At 45.1% G+C, this 22,065-nt stretch overlaps 1 protein-coding gene across 2 annotated transcripts in view; it reads right to left on the reverse strand.

Moving 5' to 3' along the window:
- sun2 (Sad1 and UNC84 domain containing 2) overlaps nucleotides 1-22,065 on the reverse strand; it is a 72,029-nt gene that overhangs the window by 18,610 nt on the left and 31,354 nt on the right. For both annotated transcript variants that reach the window (XM_080217489.1, XM_080217488.1), the window contains 8 exons: nucleotides 17,984-18,077; nucleotides 14,991-15,052; nucleotides 10,496-10,629; nucleotides 6,229-6,462; nucleotides 5,805-5,882; nucleotides 4,357-4,400; nucleotides 2,582-2,744; nucleotides 159-398 (listed from right to left, as the gene is read on the reverse strand). In XM_080217489.1, the coding sequence (XP_080073615.1) occupies nucleotides 159-398; nucleotides 2,582-2,744; nucleotides 4,357-4,400; nucleotides 5,805-5,882; nucleotides 6,229-6,462; nucleotides 10,496-10,629; nucleotides 14,991-15,052; nucleotides 17,984-18,077 (1,049 nt within the window). The remainder of the gene's footprint in view (nucleotides 1-158; nucleotides 399-2,581; nucleotides 2,745-4,356; nucleotides 4,401-5,804; nucleotides 5,883-6,228; nucleotides 6,463-10,495; nucleotides 10,630-14,990; nucleotides 15,053-17,983; nucleotides 18,078-22,065) is intronic.

Below are 22,065 nucleotides of genomic sequence, written 5' to 3' on the forward strand. Positions count from 1 at the left end.
TTACTGCAGACAGTTTCCACGTATTAATCTGCCCACTGTACTGCACTGCTCACTCCATTGCACAAGACAGAACGGACAAGAGTTCCAGGTTGCTGTTAGTGCGCTGCCCAAGATTCATAAACGCAGTTTTGCTCACCTAGAAATGCTTTCTACTTTACCTCTGTAATTCCGGCTGTAGCTAGTGTGGCTCTGATAGTGGCTGCGTTCTGCTCTGCTGTTTGGCCATAATTCTGTGAAAGATTGGCCAGTATCTTTCTCTCCAGGTCATGAAGAAGAGCCTCCAGGTCCTTTCGATTTACAAACTGTGATATCAGTGCTTGCTCTGAAGAAACAGCTGTGCTGTCCGGTGATGAACCAAAGAGCAGTCTGTGGACCGATTTGAGCACTTCTGCATCCACCTAAATGTAAAACAAAACAAGTTATGAAGAGTCCAATGTTTTCTTTGTAAATGAAGCAAATTCCACAGACTATGGTACCTGTACAAACATTTTAATATTTTTAACCATACTCTTTTACCTTTTAGGGTTCATTTATGCAGCATACTTGGCCTGATACTCTAGGAGGGATATAAGAGAAATTGAGGGTTGATTGGAAGGGTGACATGACCATTATCCCAACTCAAGTATCACTGGAGTATATCAGTGAGATCTGGATTATGGAATCGCACATCTTAATATAGTGAAGTTAGCCAAGTTGGAACTACTGATCATCCCAAATCTTCCAACTCCCTTTCAAACTTTTCACAGAATCCCTAGCGCAGAAAGAGGTCATTTGGCCCATCGAGACTTCACCAACAACCACCCACCCAGGCCCTATCCCTGTAATCCATATATTTACTCTGACACTAGGGGGTAATTTAGCATGGCCAATCCACCTAACCTGCACATCTTTTCTATCTCATTAATCATCAATTTTTCTTTTACTGTAGTCAGAGAATCTCCCAACTCTGTTGAAACAATCACAATACCTTAATTTTAAATTCTCATTCTTGTTTTCAAATCCCTTCATGGCCTCTCCCCTGCCCCCCCCCACCACCATCTCTGTAACCTCCTCCAGCAATCTGTCCATCATCAGACACAAGTCAGGAGTGTGATGGAATCCTCTCCATTTGCCTGGATGAGTGCAGCTCCAACATCACTCAACCTTGACACTATCCGGGATAAAGCAGCCTGCTTGATTGCCAACAGTTCCACAAATACTCACTCCCTCCACCACCGACGAACATTGGCATGTGTACCATTTATAAGATGCACTGCAAGAACTCACAAGGTTCCTTAGTCAGCATCTTCCAAACACACGACCACCACCATCTAGAAGGGCAAGAACATCAGATAAGTGCGAACACCACCTTCTGGAGGTTCCCCTCCAAGTCACTCATCTTCCTGACTTCGAGATATATCATTGTCCTTTCACCGTTGCTGGGTCAAAATCCTAAATTCCCCACTTAACAGCACTGTACCTATACCTCACGCACTGCAGTAGTTCAAGAAGGCAGCTCACCACCATCTTCTCAAGGGCAACTAGAGATGGGTAATAAATGCTGACCTGGCCAGATTCACCCATGTCCCATAAACAAAAAAAAAATGTGCTATTCCAACTTTGCCCTCTTGCACATTGCCGTATTTAATCGCTACAACATTGGCAGCTGTGCCTTCAAATGCCAAAATCCTAAGCTGTGGAATTTCCTTCCCAAACCTCTCTGCCTCTCTCTGCTCCTTTAAGATGCTCCTTAAAGCACACCTATTTGTTTGACTAAGCTTTTGGTCATTGCCCTAATATCTCATGTGGATTGGTCTCAAATTTTGTTTGAGAAATTCCCTGAAAAGCACAGTGGAATGTATTTATATAACACCTTTTATGTTCCAAAACAAGTTCTTACTGTTGCTTGCCCTCTTATTTCAGTTAGACCGTGGGTGAAATTTTTCAATTGTTTTCAAAGTGTTGTCTTGAGCAGAAAATGTGGAGGCCATCCTGCCAGCTGCCTTGCTAAGTTTTCCCACCGTATTTAGAAAAAGAAATGGTAGAGTCCACCACACCAGCAACCATAGTCTCCCATGGTTCATATGGGATGCCCATCTGAAATAAAAAAGCAGAACCCTCCTGGTGGGTTCTGTTTGCCAGTTCTCTATTTGTCAAAACCTGTATAAACCCTACCAATGTGAGGCTGTGGGGAAATCCCTACTGGGGGTTGATACAGCAGGGAGGCCGATACAGCAGGGAGGCCAGCTAAGTGGACGCTACTATATGTTAAGGGGCTTCCCAACCTTTTATAGCAGGAACCTCGTCATATCTTGGTGGGGGGCTGGGAAAATCTCAATAGGAAATCCCTCTGCTTTAGAAGCTGTTTTTGGTGTCCCTTTGGATTCTCTATCCTCTCTAGTCTTCTCAGCCATCGAAAACAGGGGTGGAAAAACCCCCCATGTTTAGCCCATTCTTAAACTCTCAGATTCCTGTAACACTGCACACTTTAACTGTTTCGATGAGGCTGCTATCTCTAATCGGGAATGGACTCTAATCATGGTTTTGTTCTGCTCCTGTAATAATAATAATAGTAATAGCAGTGGCTCTCTGGATGACTCACGTTGTCCTTCACACTTTCAATCCTGCTGCTCAGTGTTTCCACATTTGCTGCCATGTTTCTTTGCGCAGTGCGCACATCCATCAACTCAAGCTGGGTTTGGCCGAGCTGCTCTTCCAGTTGGTTTAGTGCTGACAGGAGTGTTTTCTGCTCATCAGTCATGGTACTGAGAACAAAGAGAACAAACTATCAGTGAACACAATGGGTGGAATTTTACAACCTCATCGTGCCCGTTTTGCGGCAGGAAAACGTACTAAAATAGGGTGATGCGACTAATGGGAATGGTGCCCGTTTTCACACGCATTCCCATTTTACCAAGAAAAATCGACATGATTGGGGGCCTGCCCAAAATGGGCAAAACATCAATTTGCATTCATCACAATATCATTAGCGAGTTTCACTCACAATGAGAGAGACACAGACCTCATCTGCCTTAACCACCTCGTTCACTGTAGCCGATCGGTCAGGAAAACACCTTCTCTACAAAAGTCAGATTCAGGCATTTGATCAGTGAGGGTGAGCGAGGAGGTTACGTCTCCATGTTCAAACTGCTCATGCTGCTCAGAGGGGGCGTTTCATGGCAGCCATATTGCGTTTTGGGGGAGGAGGCATTGGTGGGGGTTGCTGTTGATCAGAGTCCAACCTCAGACTCTCAGCATGGACCTGACTCCTTGGGGTGGGGGGTGTCTGAAGTCCATGGGGGGGAAGGCTATATCTGCCCAGTAGGGGTTCTGTCAGCAGAGCTGGTCTTTTTGCCCTGATTTTCCTGCGCATGTGCAGTTTGTGGTTCCGATCTGAGCTACAGCCTGTCTGACAAATTAAGCCCCACCCCTTGCCTCTAGTGGCTAGAAATGGTCTACCACACATTTTCAAAGACTAAATGCATAAAATTGGGAGTGAAAACTCCCCCAAAAAACAGATCAGCAACTCTCCTGTTTTCATGCTAGACACTTAGCAAAAGTCTTGTAAAACTCCACCCAATAGGTAAGAGCCTGACAGAGGCATGGTAGTGTTATTATTCTTCTTTAAATTGATTTTTAAAACATATCCAAAGAAAAACTGCACTGCTGAGTGGATTATCACCAGCTGGTATAATTGAGCCGTCCAGGACCAGAGGACGTAGGCGCAATTCCGATTCTCTACCCAGCTAGCTTATCCCACTCTGGTTAGTGGTAGCACATTTCTTCTGTGTGCCTGAGGTAGGGAAGGGGAAAAAGTAGCCAATGATTCCTAGTGATATTGGACACCAGCGTCATACATTAAAACTCTTAACTGCTGATGCCTGTGAAACTTGGCAAGATTCAATGTCCTCAGGAGATGAAGAGGGAAGGAAACAAGGTGTATTCATGTGAACTGACTCTTCAATTCCGCACAGGTGAAAGAATGCATCAAGTGACTTGTTCAGTGAAGGACAATAAACTGCTTCATGCATCAGCCACTAAAAAGACTTGCACATGGAGCTACCACACTCAAGCATTTTTCTGTTGGCATTGCTCCAGTTAGAGGAGAGATATTCAGCACAACTGGCTGGAGATACAAATGACCAGCTGGACAGTACCAAGTTGTGATATTCCAATACAGAGTCATTTGGAAAATTACTTGCTCATCCTGCTACACTGTAGGTAGCATTTTTAAGTCAGCTCCTAACACTACAACCAACAGCACATTACTGAATTCTAAATTAGTAACAGTTATCAGTATGGCTATTTTAATGGGAAACATTTCTGTTTTGCAGATACATCATAGAGAAACTATGCCACAGACCTCAATTCCCTTACCTTACAAAAGCAGATTTGACCTCCTTTATTTCTCTGGACATCTCCTGGAAAACAGGGGAAAATAAAAAAATGGGGTTCAATTTAAATTGTTTGTGTGAATTCACAGTTGCAGCTGCCCAGGCTTCACATACCCTGCTGGTTTGCCAACTGTACAATCTTAGAGAAGACAGTCTGATTTTCAAGTTGAGTATCCAGAAACTTTAAAAGCAAACTCCAAAGACCTTCTCCCCTTTCTTTAAGTATTGATGATGTGAACATCATTGTTGATGTTTTTACTGTGTTTTCAGTAATACTATACATGAAGCACCAGCAGCCCACACCTATCAGTTTTAGGGTTTGGCAAAAGATGACAGTGCTAGGTCACAGCCCCAAGCCTAAGCTCAGAACTGGACAGATCTTCACCCAGGTCTAGCCCAAGACCAGAATAATACAGGTGTGAACGATAGAGCTAGCTTAAAGCTCAGTGCTGTATTGAGGCCAAAACATTTCATAAATTAGAATCATAGAATCCTACAGTACAGAAGGAGACCACTCGGCCCATTGAGTCTGCACTGACCACAATCCCACCCAAGCCCTATCCTCATAATCCCATGCATTTACCCTAGCTAGTCCCCCTGATACTAAGGGACAATTTAGCATAGCCAGTCCACCTAACCTGCACATGTTGGACTGTGGGAGGAAACCAGAACATCCGGAGGAAACCCACAGACACAGGGAGAATGTGCAAACTCCACACAGACATTGACTCAAGCTGGGAATCGAACCTGGGTCCCTGGCACTGTGAGGCAGCAGTGCTAGCCACTGTGCCACCCATTTGTTATTGCATTTTTGTTGCCCTTTATCTTCACTTCTTCCCCTTCATTGTGCGGCTGTTCTGAAGCCCCAAATACCTATCATTGTCGCTTAACAAACAATAGGAACAATGAGGTCCAGTTCATGTCCTCAGACTCAAAGCATTCTGCTTTCACTGCATATCACGTTGCACACTTTCACAACATTCTAACAGATGCAAATTCTAATCAGTGTTGACTTATTTAAGTACAATCTGCTTCTAGCATTTCCTGAGGGAGCCTATTCCATAGATTGGCCATTTACTCACCAAAATATTGGCCTCAATATTAATAAAAAGGGTGCAGGGACTTGTGGCTGCATAAGGAAAATGCAGCAAGGGCAAGGACTTGGAATCTGATCAAACAACATAGCCGCCCTTAAATACATTGTTGCAGAGTCCCACTCGATAGCTGGTTAGAATGAAAGCCTTGCTAATGTCTAGGCAGGAAACTGCAGCCAAAGACCTGTTAGCAATGTTTCACCCAAGTTCCAATTGGGTTCAGTAATGTCCTGATGACATTACTGGACCCAATCTACAGTTTTAATAAAGGATTCAGTTTCCTCGTTGTAGGTATCCTCTGCCTCAGATCAATACCTAACTCTATAACAAAACCCACCTCTGTTTTGCCGTTAAGTTTTTGAAGGAACTCATCCATTCGGGCATCTTGTTGTTGCCGGACAGTGGCTATATCACTCTAGAGAAAGACAAAATATTACGTAAAATCTCCCCTTTTGTATAAATTATGGTCTTTTCAGAATATTTACAAATGTGTCTCTACCAGGCACCATGCACAATTAATTGGTTAAAAATTTTACTTGCTCCCATGTTTTGAACATGACCACACACATACACATTATTAAGTGCCCACATCACTTTGCTGTGACTGTAGTCTATGGACTGATTATGTGTCAACGTTTACTAAATTTAAGGTGCAGTGAGAAGCATTTGTTGGACCAGCAGACACTAAATACATCATACTAATGTTAGAAAACACCAGGGCCATAATACAGAAGATGTGTTGGTGAAGAATTAAAACTCACCTGAATCCTCAAGATTGAATCATCTGGCAGTTCGTTGCTAACCACCCCTTGCTGTTGATGGAAAAACTCTTGGAGAAGTTTGGTCACATCATCTCGTGTAAGTGTAGGTACGACCGGGATATCCCTTTCTGCTGCCGGCTGGACTTGCTTACTGGTTTCGGTATCTTGCTGTAACTGGGCCCGAAAGTCTGAAGCCAGCTGTGCCAACTGGTGTTCCATTCTCTGCACACGAGTCTGCAAAGCAAACAAATATTTTTAAAGAGTTTCATGCTGGATGTCAGCATGATCTAACACTTTAATTTTACATTATGTTTAAATTAATATTTCCTCTTTCTTCAATCTGCTAACTTACAAATACAAGATCAAGTACAAATACAAATTCAATGTTTTTAATTGTCTTTTTTACAAAGTAACCAGACTTCCAAAAGTCAAAACCAGGACACAATAAAGTAATATGATTCCAGTTATGAGAATATTAACCAAGCCAGGATCTTATTAGGATCTGGCTTGATAGACCATAATCATTTAAAAAAATATAACGCGTGGAGAAACCAAGGGTAAGGAAATACACGGCAGGACTTCAAGGTTAAATTGAAATACCACAAACTTGAATAAAACAAAGACAAGCAATAATGAAGGTCTACTGAGTCAATGAGATAATGATTCTAAATAATATGAGCCTCTACCTTAAACTCAATCTAATAGGTTTTGCTTAGTTTAACCCTTTTTACTGTGGCTTTCACTCTGAGGATTTTAAATATGATCATTTTCTTTTGTTCAGTGGACTGCACAGCTCACAGCTCAGGCCTGTGGTATATCCCTACCAATTTGACCCGGTCCAAGCATAGGCATTGTTGATGGGTCTCATGCCATGACCCATTAAGCAGCACGGTAGCACAGTGATTTACACTGCTGTCTCACAGCCCCAGGAACTTGGTTTCGATTCCTGGCTTGGGTCATTGTCTGTGTCGAGTCTGCACATTCTCCGTGTGTGCGCGTGGGTTTCCTCTGCAGCTCCAGTTTTCTCCCACAGTCCTTAAGACTTGCTGGTTAGGTGCACTGGCCGTGCTAAATTCACCCTCAGTGTACCCGAACAGGCAATGGAGTTTGGCGACTAGGGGATTTTTACCGTAACTTTGTTGCAGTGTTAATGTAAGTCTACGTATGACACTAATAAACTTAAAATATAGCATTTACTGTATAACTGAGCTTCTCCTCACTTTGCAGAGCTAACTGGTCCTATCCAGTCCTACAGAACTCTCTCTTTTCCTTTCTAAACATTCAGAACAGGGTCCTCTGGTTAAACAAAATAGACTGGGTGTCTACAGCTTCCAGGTCAATGTCTCTTACATTTCCTTCTTTTTTAAAGAAACAACTAGCTCTCCTTTAGAGTACAGTTCCACCCTCAGCAATTTTCCCAAAAGCAACTTCAGGGCTTTCTTGCTTCTTGAAGCCTCTCAGCTGGGTCGAAAATTCAAGCATTGTTTGTAAACACACAGATATACTGAATCAAACTAGAAGTGCAGGGTGAGGAGTGCATGAAGAGACAAATGATTGCATGCAATTGGGACCAAGACTGAGTCTGTTATAAATTAGGTTCATGTGGGAATTTGGAGCATGGGAGAAAGAGGTGCATTAAGTAAAGTTTACTGCAACTCGTAAAGTGTTCTAAGGATATTATTTAAATGATGATAGATTGGGAAATATTGATGTACAAAGGGAGCTACCCATGTGTCCTTGTATACCAATCATTAAAAGCATGCATGTACAGCAAGCAGTTAGGAAGGCAAATGCCATTTTGGCCTTCATTGCAGGAGGACTTGAGTACAAGGACCAAGGATGAGCTACTACAGCTGTACAGGGCTTTAGTAAGACCACAGAGTATTGAATGCAGTTTTGGTCTCCTTACTTAAGGAAGGATATACTGGTCATGGAGGGATTACAGTGAAGGCTTACCAGACTGATTCCTGGGATGGCAGGATTGTTATATGAAGGAGAGATTGGGTTGAGTGAGCCCATATCCACTGGAATTTAGAAGAATGAGAGGGAATCCCATTAAAATGTATAAAATTCTGGCATCACTGAACAGACTGATGCAGGGATCATGGCTGGAATTCACTGACCTCGCAAACAGCTGGTATTCTCCAGTCCCACTGCTGTGCACAGAAGTTTGGCTAAGTGCCAAATTCTCCATTCCTGCTGGCATCAGCAGCAGGGTGTGCAAGACTGGAGAATTCCAGCCAGCATTTTCTCTGGCTGGGGGGCAGAGGTCCAGGACAAGGGGTCACAGTCTCAGGATACCAGGTCGGCCTTTTAGGACTGAGATGAGGAGAATCATCTCCACTCAGAGGGTGGTGAACCGGTGGATTTCTCTACCATTGAGGCAGTAGAGGAGAAGAAAGAAAGAATTTAAGAGGGAAATAGATAGATTTCTATACTCTAAAGGCACCATGCGGCATGGGGAGTATGGCATTGAGCGGGTCAGCCATGATAATACTGAATGGTGAAGCAGGCTTCATCAATTATGTTACCTGTCAAGGTTAGAAATTAGGAAATATTCACTGATGATCACAGTACTCAATATGTGTACATACAGCTCCTCAGAAAAGAAAGCTTTCCATGTCACAATGGAGGTAGACCTTAAGGATAGGAGGCCTTGATCTCCATTCTAAGTCATAGAAACAAGCCAGTTCCAAGCCATAGATCCCTGGCTTTTGGTTGCCCAAGAATAGCCTTCCTCCTCCTTGGTGAGCAGTTGATATAGGTACATACACTATTGGATTTAAATGCCAAGGACCTGGAATAGCTGCACCAATTTTAACCAATAACATCTTAAACAGGTAGAGGTGATGAGTGGGCGCTTCACTTTTATTCTGCGCAACCTTCCTGAAGATGAGTATAGGCTGGTCACTCCAGGTCAGTGTATATGCTGACCAAAAGCAAGAAGTTTGTTACACAGGTCAATGATTTAAGTATCAGGATTTCTCCTAATGTGTGAAGCTGTACCTGATCAGGAATTAGCTTGAAGATGGCCTGCACAGAGTATAATCTGCTCAACATGTAGGCTAAGTATCAACCAAACATTTCCCAATCAGCCAAACAGTCTGATTCTTAAGGAAAACACTGGCAATGAGGTAGTGGAATTAGTTACATAATGTAAGATGTTATCAGGTATATTGGAATTAAGTTCAGCTCCTCCAGCTGCTACACTGTGGATCATATAGCTATCAAAGGTTCTATTCAGAATACAAAGAATTTAGAGATGAGGGACACCCTTCATGGTCTCTGTAGTGCTGTTGGCAACATGGGGGCAGGGAAGGAAATGAGGATATGGAGGGGCTGAGGTGGAAAAAGATGAGCTTAGAGTATAGAATTCTAATTCCTTAGTGGAGAGAAGGGCGAGGGGTAAAAAGAGTGTTTTAAAATAGTTAAATGGTTTCTAGTATCCTCACAATTTTAAGCACTTCAGGGAATAAGGAAAGAAATGCTTATTAGGTTAAATGAAGACAGGGAAGCATTTGTGCAACCTAAACACCAGAAGAAACTAGTTGGACTGAATGGTCTGCTTATGTTCTCTAGACTTAATGTAAGTAGATGTAACTTCAGAAAGTGCTATCAAGTCCATTTGTCTTATATGCAACAAGAAAGAATGCTACTTAGTCCAATCGAATGTCTTGTCCACTTTCAGGGCTAGTATTAGAACAGTGACGCTAAAGCTGCTACATTTGTGCATAACACTGAATAATAGATGTCTTATGTTGCACTGAATGGTGGCTTGAAATTAAGTTTATTTGGATTACATAGCAACTATATCCACAGTAGCGGTAAGGATCTAGGACAATCTGGAGTAGTAATAAAAGTCTATAGGAGGCACATGGTGGATGACAGTGGGAAGTTGTGAGTGGGTGGTCTTTGTTGTTTTTCTATACTCGTGTAATTGAGGCTACCTTTAGTGCTGCTCATCTCCTTATCGTCAGAAATGAGTTTCTTAAGTGCAGATCTCTTTGGGATAGTCACTGGTTCTAAGGCTTTCCCAGATCGCAAGTTGTTGGGATCTCCCACTGCCCGTGTACCCGAGTTGGGACGAGTCTATCTTCAGGGATGTGTAGAATCTAGGTTGAAACATTTGAACTTGCAGCCAAACTGCTGCACCAACATCAACTTTACGACCTGCATGGATAGATATACAGGTTGGGGGAGGCAGAGACACCCCAGGAAGAGTTACGTTTTAGCCAAGTGCCCAGTGAGTGTGCACACTCATCCTCACCTGTAGAGAGAGATCCAAGGAAGGAGCAGGCAACTTCTCTGGCCAAGCTGACCATTTTGCAGCTTCTCTTTCCATTTTTGCAGGCATCTCAGCTCGAGCCCGTGAGGTTCTGTGTGATATTAAGAGCCAAACACCTGCGGAAGGACGAAAACTCTGACTTAGTGAACAAAACAAATAAGATTACTACATCACTGCCTTGAATATTAAGTATCAGAATATTAAGTATATTAAGTGAACCAGTTCTTCTCAGCTCAGGGATGTAGCTGAGCCCTACAACCTGCCCTCTATTTAATCCAGTATCTCATTCTCCACCTTCTAATATGCATACCACACTACTCTACCCCCTAACTTTATGTACCTCAATGCTTGCTTCCTCTATCCTTTATGTACTTACTCCAGCATCCACATTCTATCCTTTATGTAGTCCAGTGTTTCATTGCCTACCTTCAGTGTAACACATTTCGAGCCCTACCCTCTATGCACCCAGTGTCACCCTCTAACCTCTCCACCTCATCAGTATCACACCCCATGCTATATATGTAGATCAGTGCCCCACCCCCATCCTTTGTATCCCAGAACTCACATACTAATCTCTTACCCCAGTGCCCTGCCCTCCAGCCTCTTTTTATCCTGGTGTTTCCCCCTCTAGCCTCCACAAACCCAAGAACACTGTCTCCATCCACACACATACCTCAAGGTCCCACTCCAGCCTCAATGTACCCCAGCATCACATCCTACCCTCTATATTCCCCAGTGCCAAGCTAGGCTCTGACATGCTCCACTGGCCACCTCCTACCCTCTTCATAGCACAGTGCTACAGTCCTTAGCCTTTATGGACCCCAGCGCCAATCTTTCTATCATCTATAAGAGTGATATAGTATTTTATTTAGCTATATGTTCTACTGGGTCCAATGGGTTCAGCGTATGTTACCCACACAAGCCTTCTTCCACTCACCTTCACCTAACTGATCAGCATGTCATTCTATTATTTCATCCCCATGATTCATCCATCTTCTCCTAAAAACAGCCTATTCGCTGTTTGACAGTTCTGGAACTCCATGCTTGCGCAGTGACCCCGATCTGTCAGTCTCCCCGTTTGCTGGTCAGCTCGATCACAGCCAAGCCTAAGATCCCCACAGTGCTGTCTCTCCAGCCCTCCCCATGGCCGAATCGCAGCCTCCACAACACCCAGCCCAGCTCTGACTCCCGCCTTGGAGCACCCCGATGTTTAGCCCACTGCCCCCACCCCAGCAGTGGCGATTTCACCCCTACCCCCCAGCCCGCCCCATTCACTGCCTTCCCTCCATCCCAGACCAATCCCAATAGAGTGGCAAAGGGACCCCGTACCCCACTAGATCATCCCTATCCCACAAGTTCACCTCATCCACAATAGGTTCTGCCCCCTGAGCATGTGTGCATTGTCCCTTGGGCAGTGCGAGGGGGCGCACAGGCCAGCACTGCCAGGGTACTCATGCCCAGGGGCACCACCACCTGCACCCACAACCCAAACCCCGAGGGGCCCCGACTGCACCCCTCCTCCCCCCTTCATTGCAAGGGGTTTTCTGCTAGTTCCCTGAACAAGGGGAGCTACTCTAAACCTCACCGGAATGAAGTACTCCTGGTGGGGTGGGAGATACAATTGGGACCAATAAGTTCCTGACAAATAACATTTAAAATACATTTAAAACGTATTTTAAAAAAGACTCAAATTATTTAACTGCCTGCCCGCTGTTTTCCAGCGTGGTATGGCCTGCGACTGTTCTCAGCCTCTGGGAGATGCACATGCATTCCTGGCTCATGCATAAATCCCTGAACAAGGCTGACGACGCACATCTCCCACCCAACCCGCCAGAAAAGTTGCGGCCAGTATCTTTGCATTCACCCTTTACACATTCCACATTCAAAAAATTTCCTAATCTTAAAGGCCACTGTCAGGACATCACACAGCCTTCTGTTTTGCAGAGAGAAGAGCCCCATTTTCCTATGCCACACCCACTATATAACCCAGTGCCCCATCACCTTGTTTCTATATAGCTCATGTGCGCCGCTATTCACTGTATACCTCGGTCCCCATCTCTACCTGATTTATACCAAGGTTATGTCAGCTTTTCATGGAATTGGTGAACGTTGGTCTCTTAGAGGATGAGAAGGGGGACTTAGTGGTAGGGGATGGGGATATGGCGGAGGTCTTGAATAACTTTTTTGTTTTGGTCTTCACGGAGGAGGACGTGAATAATTTGCCGGATGTTAGAGATGGAAAGGTGGTAGGACTGGAGGGTCTCGATGACATTACTGTTACTAGAGAGGTGGTGCTCGACAGACTGAAGGGGCTGATTGTGGACAAGTCCCCAGGACCGGATGGAATGCATCCGAGGGTCCTGAAAGAAATGGCGGAGGTGATAGTGGATGCCTTGGTGGTTATTTTCCAGACGTCGCTGGATTCCGGGGAAGTGCCGGAAGATTGGAAAACGGCTAATGTTACGCCGTTGTTTAAGAAGGGTGCCAGGCAGAAGGCGGGGAATTATAGGCCTGTTAGTTTAACATCTGTTGTAGGTAAAATGTTAGAATCCGTCATCAAGGAGGAAATAGCGAGGCATCTTGAGGGGAACTGCTTGATAGAGCAGACGCAGCACGGTTTCCTTAAAGGGAAGTCGTGTCTGACAAATTTACTGGAGTTCTATGAGGATGTGTCTAGGGCGGTGGATAGAGGAGAGCCGGTGGATATGGTCTTTCTGGATTTTCAGAAGGTGTTTGACAAGGTACCTCACAAGAGGTTATTACAGAAGGTCAGGTGGCATGGAGTTGGGGGTAGGGTGTTAGCGTGGATAGAGGACTGGTTGTCAAATAGGAGGCAGAGTGTGGGGGTCAATGGGTGCTATTCGGATTGGCGGATGGTGACTAGTGGAGTGCCCCAGGGGTCGGTGCTGGGGCCTCAGCTTTTTACCATTTATATAGGAAGAGGGAACCGAGTGTAGGGTGTCGAAATTTGCTGATGACACCAAAATTGGTGGAACGGCAAATTGTGCGGAGGGTGGGGAGAGTCTACAGAAGGATCTAGATAGGCTGGGCGAATGGGCCAGGAAATGGCAAATGGAATTTAATGTTGGCAAGTGCGAGGTGGTCCACTTTGGTAGGAATAATGGTAGGAAGGATTATTACTTACGTGGAGAAAAACTGCAGCAGGCGACAGTGCAGAGGGACCTCGGGGTCCTTGTGCATGAGTCGCAAAAACCCAGCCTGCAGGTGCAGCAGGTGGTCAGGAAGGCGAATGGGATGCTGGCCTTCATAGCGAGGGGGATTGAATATAAAAGTAGGGAGGTCTTGCTGCGGCTGTATAGGGCATTGGTGAGGCCGCAGCTGGAGTACTGTGTGCAGTTTTGGGCGCCGTACTTACGCAAGGATATTTTAGCCTTGGAGGGAGTGCAGAGGAGGTTTACTAGGCTGATGCCGGAGTTGAGAGGGTTGAGCTATGAGGAGAGGCTGAATAGATTAGGCTTGGACTCGTTAGAGTTTAGAAGAATGAGGGGAGATCTCATTGAGCAAAGAACAAAGAACAACACAGCACGGGAAACAGGCCCTTCAGCCCAACGAGCCCACGCCGCCGTCCCACTGTCCCAGTGACCTATTCATGATTTTAGTCTAGGCCTAATGTGCGAGGATCAGGGAGGTCCAATTTAGGGACAATTTAGTACCCAATCAATCAGCCTAAAAGCACATCTTTGGGATGTGGGAGGAAACTGGAGCACCCGGAGGAAACCCACGCAACCACGGGGAGAACGTGCAAACTCCCACAGACACAGGCCCAAATCTATGTGTCCGCACAGCAACAGAGATAGTCTCTGAGCTGTCATGTTGCCCTCGAGATGGTCCAGTTTAAGCACACTAACGACATGAAGCAATAGGCAACTCCCGAAGCAACGTCCAAGAGCAGCCCACTACAACCTGCTGCATGCATGCCCCTTGCTGGACTTAAATGCCTGTGGAGACAAAAAAATTCATTATTATACGTCTCATCATTGAGACGTATAAGATGATGAATGGGATGGATAGGATAGAGGTGGAGAGACTCTTCCCACTCAGAAAGGATAGTAGGACTAGGGGGCACAGCCTCAAGATAAAGGGGGGGCGGTTTAGAACAGAGTTGAGGAGGAACTTCTTCACTCAAAGGGTGGTGAATCTCTGGAATTCTCTGCCCGTTGAAGTGGTGGAGGCTGCCTCGCTAAATATTTTTAAGACACGGGTTGACGGGTTTTTGATGAGAGAGGGGATTAAGGGTTATGGGGAGAGGGCGGGAATGTGGAACTGAGCCACGACAGATCAGCCATGATCTTATTGAATGGCGGGGCAGGCTCGAAGGGCTAGTTGGCCTACTCCTGCTCCTATTTCTTATGTTTTTATGTTCTAATTCAGTTCTATCAAGACTTTTTGGATGTAATAAAGATAGCAATATTCTGGTCAATGTCCGCAGGTGAGTCTAAATGGAGCAAGTACTTACCTAGTAAACCTGGCAGAACCAGCAGACCCAACAGTAACCACCTCTTCATACTGGGGATACACCTAGAAGGGGAACAAATCAAATATATTAATCAGTTCTTGCAAAAAGAACTTCCTTGCATTTTCACATCAATAACAAACTAACAAAACATCAATAACTATAATGACTCACGTACTAAATTTAATATTCAAATATAGGTTTATAAAATGTTGAGAGGAATAGATAGGGTGGATTCTTGGAGGCTATTTCCCAGGGCTGAAATGGTTGCTACGAGAGGACACAGGTTTAAGGTGCTGGGAAGCAAGTACAGAGGAGATGCTAGGAGTAAGTTTTTCACTCAGAGGGTGGTGAGTGAGTGGAATTGGCTGCCGTCGGTGGTGGTAGAGGCGAACTAGCTGGGGTCGTTTAAAAGACTTCTGGATGAGTATATGGGATCTAATGGCAACGGGAGTTACAGATAGTTCTATGCCTTGGTAGGTATAGATGTGATCGGCGCAGCTTGTGGGCCGAAGGGCCTGTTTGTGCTGTAGTGTTCTATGTTCTAAATATTTCACTTTCCGAACCCCATCACCCTCTTCACTGTCCACAGATAGCTGTTCATTGTCTTAATGGGCCATTCTACTAGACATACCTGGAGGATCGATATAGTGGGATTCTGTGGCAGGAAAAAAACCATCCCAGCAAACAAAACACATCAAAACTGTTAACGTAAGGGTACATCAACCAAACAATAATGAAGGAAGTACAGCAGCACTCAATATCATTGTCAGATCAATAAATGACTTCACAAAAAAAATCTGCAATACCTTGTGCAGTTTTACAGTCACTTAAAATCCTCAACATAGAAGCACAAGCAAAGCCATTCCACGGAGTGCAAACCAATGGTAAACTGGATTTTGTATTAGGCAGAGTGCTGCACATACTGCTGGGGGTTGGAGTGGAGGATGTTTTTGTGGGATATTCCAGGTGCTTATGTGTGTGTACATGAGATACAATAATTATGGGGCATTCAGGGAGGGATAACACCTGGATAACAAGGTCATTTATATCAGACTCCTATTTATTGACTACAGATCAGCCTTCAACACCATTATTCCAACAAAACACACCTTCAAACTCCGTGGCCTAGGGTTCTGCTCCTCCTTCTGCAACTGGATCCTCAATTTCCTCACTCACAGACTGCAATTGGTAAAGATAGGTAACAACACTTCCTCAACACTGGCATCCTGCAAGGCTGTGTCCTTAGTCCTTCACGACACTCCTTATACACTCATAACTGTGTAGCTAAATTCCATTCCAAGTCCATTTTCAAGTTTGCTGCTGACACCACTGTAGTGGGTTGGATCTCAAATGACGGTGAGACAGAGTACAGGAAAGAGATAGAGAACTTTGTGAAATAGTGTGATGATTATCTCTCCCTCAGTGTCAGTAAAATGACTTCATCGACTTTAGGAAACAAAGTGGAGGACAGTCCCCTGTCTACATCAAGGATGATGAGGTAGAGATGGTGGACAGCTTTCTAGGTCGCCATCTGTCCTGGTCCCTCCATGCTGATTCTACAGATAAGAAAACCCACCTATGCCTCTAGTTTTTCAGAAGTCTAAAGAAAATGTCCATGACTCTCACCAACTTTTATAGATACACCAAAGAAAGCATCCTATCTGTATGTATCATAGCTTGGTATGGCTCCTGTTCTGACCAAGACTGCAAGAACCATAAAGAGTTGTGAACACAGCCCAGTCTATCGCACAAACCAGCCTCCCATCCATCGACTCCACCTATAGCTTCCGTTGCCTCAGGAAAACAGCCAGTATAATCAAGGATCTCACCAATCACCTGACATAGTCTCTTCCACCTTCTTCCATCGGAAAAAAGACAAAAATCTGAAAACACGTCAAACCAACTTAAGAACAGCTTCTTCCCTGCTGTCATCAGACTTTTGAATCCTATCATAGTTAAGCTGATCTTTCTCTTTACCCTATCTGTAACTTCTGTGCTACATCCTGCACCTTATGCTTTCGTTTTCCCATATGTCTTCTATGAACAGCATGTCTTCTTTGTACAGCACATATGAAACAATTTTTTTTATCCCAATATATGTGACAATAATAAATCAAATCAAAAAGATGCATTTGGTGCTGAATGCATGTGTGTTTTGGGAAAGGCCTGTCTTACATACAGTATGTATTGTGTATTATGGAGGCAGCGGTGGCTTATAATGAACATTGGGTACTCAGAATCATAGAATCCCTACTGTGCAGAAACAGGCCATTCAGTCCATCAGGTCTGCACCAATCACAATCCCACCCAGGCCCTATACTTGTAACCGCATATATTTAACCTGCTAATCTCTCTGACGCTAGGATCAATTTAGCATAGTCAATCAACCTAACCCACACATCTTTGGACTGTGGGAGGAAACTGGACCACCCAGAGGAAACCTACTCAGACATGGGGAGAATGTGCAAACTCCGCACAGACAGCAACCCAAACCAGGAATTGAGCCCGGGTCCCTGACGCTGTGAGGCTGCAGTGCTAACCATTGTGCCACCATGCCATCCCTCTCAGAGAGAGACTGGGGCTCCTGGGGGAGCAGTGAGGGTTGAGGCTGGCCCAGACATGCCTGGGAGACCAGCGATCAGGCCGTGGGGGAGTCACACGGCCAGCGGTTGAGCTGGCCAGCAATTGGGAGGCCAGCAGACAGGAGCCTCGGTACATGTGCCGATCTTGGTGCTGACAGACTGGTGCATGCGCAGTGGCCCGCTCAGCACTTTGCTGTCAGCCTCTCCAGGGGAATAGGTCCTGCTCACTGAATTTTAACATGATTCACACTGGTGCACTCTGCAGTGCACAGAGTTTAGGAGGTTCTTTTTAAACTCCTGCTGAAAGAAACCAGCAGGGTTTACTCCTGTTTTACGCCTATTTGACACTTAGAATTTTTTGGGGCGAATTCCACCCAGCGTATCAAAGATCTTGCTCCCAGCAGCATTCACCTGGACAGAGTGTAGACATCAAGCAGGGAAGCTGCAGTTGTTAACTGGTACCAAGCTGTTCCGAGCCACCAGTACACCATGGACAGAGCTTTCCCTGAAAAATAAACCAGATGGTCAGCAGACCAGTATATTCTTGCCATTGCCAGAAACTAACCTGTACTATAATGGAACAACTGACATTACAGACTATCTCTGGCTAATTAACTAATCATTACCCTCAACTTGACCTGCTAAGTGTTCATTGCACAGATCTGGGCACAAGGAGAATTGCAGATCCCGTTCTCCCATGCCACATGCAACACTTTCCTTGAAGAGGTAAAGTCACCATAGTCTCTGATAACCATCAGCTGCTGTCCCCTAGGAGGGATAGAGCTGGTGATTTAACTTGAGGTTCATCACACCTCAGGCGAGGGCAAAGTTGAGAAGGCGGTCATAGAGGTTTACAGCATGAAAACAGGCCCTTCGGCCCAACTTGTCCTTGCTGCCTTTTTTTAAAACCCGTAAACTAATCCCAATTATTCGTATTTGGCCCATATCCCTCTATACCCATCGTATCCATGTAACTATCTGAATGCTTTTTAAAAGATAAAATTATACCCGCCTCTACTACTACCTCTGGCAGCTTGTTCCAGATACTCACCACCCTCTGTGTGAAAAAACTGCCCTTCTGGACACTTTTGTATCTCTCACCTTAAACCTATACCCTCTACTTTTAAACTCCCTATCTTTGGGAAAAGATATTGACAATCTACCTTGTCTATGCCCCTCATTATTTTATAGACCCCTATCAGGTCATCCCTCAGCCTCCTACGCTCCAGAGAAAAAAGTCCCAGTCTATTCAGCCTCTCCTTATAACTCATTCCATCAAGTCCCAGTAGCATCCTGGTAAATCTTTTCTGCACTCTTTCTAGTTTAATAATATCCTTTCTATAACAGGGTGACCAGAATTGCACAGAGTATTCCAAGTGTGGCCTTACCAATGTCTTGTAAAACTTCAACAAGACGTCTCAACTCCTGTATTCAGTGTTCTGACCGATGAAATCAAGCATGCCGAATGCCTTCTTCACCACTCTGTCCACCTGTGACTTCACTTTCAAGGAGCTTTGAACATGTACCCCTGGATCTCTTTGTTCTGTAACTCTCCCCAACGTCCTACCATTAACTGAGTAAGTACTGCCCTGGTTCAATCTACCAAAATGCATCACCTCACATTTGTCTAAACTAAATTTGGCTAAGTTTGGCTAAGGTCTTGAATAACTTTTTTGTTTCTGTCTTCACGGAGGAGGACGTGAATAATTTGCCGGGTGTTAGCGATGGAAAGGTGGTAGGACTGGAGGGTCTTAATGACATTACTGTTACTAGAGAGGTGGTGCACGACAGACTGGAGGGGCTGATTGTGGACAAGTCCCCAGGACCGGATGGAATGCATCCGAGGGTTCTGAAAGAAATGGCGGAGGTGATAGTGGATGCCTTGGTGGTTATTTTCCAGACGTCGCTGGATTCCGGGGAAGTGCCGGAAGATTGGAAAACGGCTAATGTTACACCGTTGTTTAAGAAGGGTGCCAGGCAAAAGGCGGGGAATTATAGGCCGGTTAGTTTAACGTCTGTGGTAGGTAAAATGTTAGAATCCGTCATTAAGGAGGAAATTGCGAGGCATCTTGAAGGGAATTGCTTGATAGGGCAGACGCAACACGGTTTCATTAAAGGGAAGTCGTGTCTGACAAATTTACTGGAGTTCTATGAGGATGTGTCTAGGGCGGTGGATAGAGGAGAGCCGGTGGATGTGGTCTTTCTGGATTTTCAGAAGGCGTTTGATAAGGTACCTCACAAGAGGTTACTGCAGAAGGTCAGAGGACATGGAGTTGGGGGTAGGGTGTTAGCGTGGATAGAGGATTGGTTGTCAAATAGGAGGCAGAGAGTGGGGGTCAATGGGTGCTATTCGGATTGGCGGTTGGTGACTAGTGGGGTGCCCCAGGGGTCGGTGCTGGGGCCTCAGCTATTTACCATTTATATAGATGATCTGGAGGAGGGAACCGAGTGTAGGGTGTCGAAATTTGCTGATGACACCAAGATTGGTGGAACGGCAAATTGTGCGGAGGGTGTGGAGAGTCTGCAGAAGGATCTAGATAGGCTGGGCGAATGGGCCAGGAAATGGCAAATGGAATTTAATGTTGGCAAGTGTGAGGTGGTCCACTTTGGTAGGAAGAATAGTAGGAAGGACTATTACTTACGTGGCGAAAAACTGCAGCAGGCGACGGTGCAGAGGGACCTCGGGGTCCTTGTGCATGAGTCGCAAAAACCCAGCCTGCAGGTGCAGCAGGTGGTCAGGAAGGCGAATGGGATGCTGGCCTTCATAGCGAGGGGGATTGAATATAAAAGTAGGGAGGTCTTGCTGCAGCTGTATAGGGCATTGGTGAGGCCGCAGCTGGAGTACTGTGTGCAGTTTTGGGCGCCGCACCTGCGCAAGGATATTTTGGCCTTGGAGGGAGTGCAGAGGAGGTTTACTAGGCTGATACCGGAGTTGAGGGGGTTGAGCTATGAGGAGAGGCTGAATAAACTAGGCTTGTACTCGTTAGAGTTTAGAAGAATGAGGGGAGATCTCATTGAGACGTATAAGATGATGAATGGGATGGATAGGATAGAGGTGGAGAGACTCTTCCCGCTCAAAAAAGACAGTAGGACTAGGGGGCACAGCCTCAAGATAAAGGGGGGGCGGTTTAGAACGGAGTTGAGGAGGAACTTCTTCACTCAAAGGGTGGTGAATCTCTGGAATTCTCTGCCCGTTGAAGTGGTGGAGGCTGCCTCGCTAAATATTTTTAAGAAGCGGGTTGATGGGTTTTTGATAAGAGAGGGGATTAAGGGTTATGGGGAGAGGGCGGGAAAGTGGAACTGAGCCACGACAGATCAGCCATGATCTTATTGAATGGCGGGGCAGGCTCGAAGGGCCAGATGGCCTACTCCTGCTCCTATTTCTTATGTTCTTAAACCCCATCTGCCATTCATCAGCCCACTGGCCCAATTGATCAAGATCCCGTTGCAATTGGAGATAACCTTCCTCACTGTCCACCATGCCACCAGTCTTGGTGTCATCTGCAAACTTACTAACCATGCCTCCTATATTCTCATCCAAATCATTAATATAAATGACAAATAAGAGTGGACCCAGCACTGATCCCTCAGGCACACTGCTGGTCACAGGCTTCCAGTTTGAAAAGCAACTCTCTACAACCATCCTCTGGCTTTTGTCAAGAAGCCAATTTTGTATCCATTTAGGCACCTCACCCTGGATCCCGTGAAATTTAACTTTATGCAACAACCTACCATGCGGTACCTTGTCAAAGGCCTTGCTAAAGTCCATATAGACAACATCAACTGCACTGCCCTCATCTAACTTCTTGGTTACCCCTTCAAAAAACTCAACCAAATTTGTGAGACATGATTTTCCACTCACAAAGCCATGCTGAATGTCCCTAATCAGTTCTTGCATCTCTAAATGCCTATAGATCCTGTCTCTCAAAATACCTTCCAACAACTCACCCACCACAGATGTGAGGCTCACTGGCGTGTAGTTCCCAGGCTTTTCCCTGCAGCCCGTTTTAAACAAAGACACAACATTTGCCACTCTCCAATCTTCAGGAACCTCATGCGCAACTATCGATGATTCAAATATCTCAGCTAGGGGACTCACAATTTCCTCCCTAGCCTCCCACAATGTCCTGGGATATACCTCATCAGGTCCTGCAGATTCATCTACCTTGATGTGCTTTAAGACTTCCAGCACCTCCTTCTCTATAAGATGTACACTCCTCAAGACATCAATATTTAATTCCCCAAGTTCCCTAACATTCATGCTTTTCTCAACAGTAAATATTGATGTGAAATATTCATTTAGGATCTCACCTATCTCTTGTGGATCTGCACATAGATTACCTTGTTGATCCTTAAGAGACCCTACTCTCTCCATTGTTACTCTTTTGCCCTTTATGTATTTGTAGCCTTTTGGATTCTCCTTTGCCTTATCTGCCAAAACAATTTTGTGTCCCTTTTTGCCCTCCTGATTTCTCTCTTAACTCTACTCCTAC

Source organism: Carcharhinus amblyrhynchos, chromosome 35 (genome assembly GCF_965287045.1).
Source record: "Carcharhinus amblyrhynchos chromosome 35, sCarAmb.v2.hapA, whole genome shotgun sequence".
NCBI lineage: Eukaryota > Metazoa > Chordata > Chondrichthyes > Carcharhiniformes > Carcharhinidae > Carcharhinus > Carcharhinus amblyrhynchos.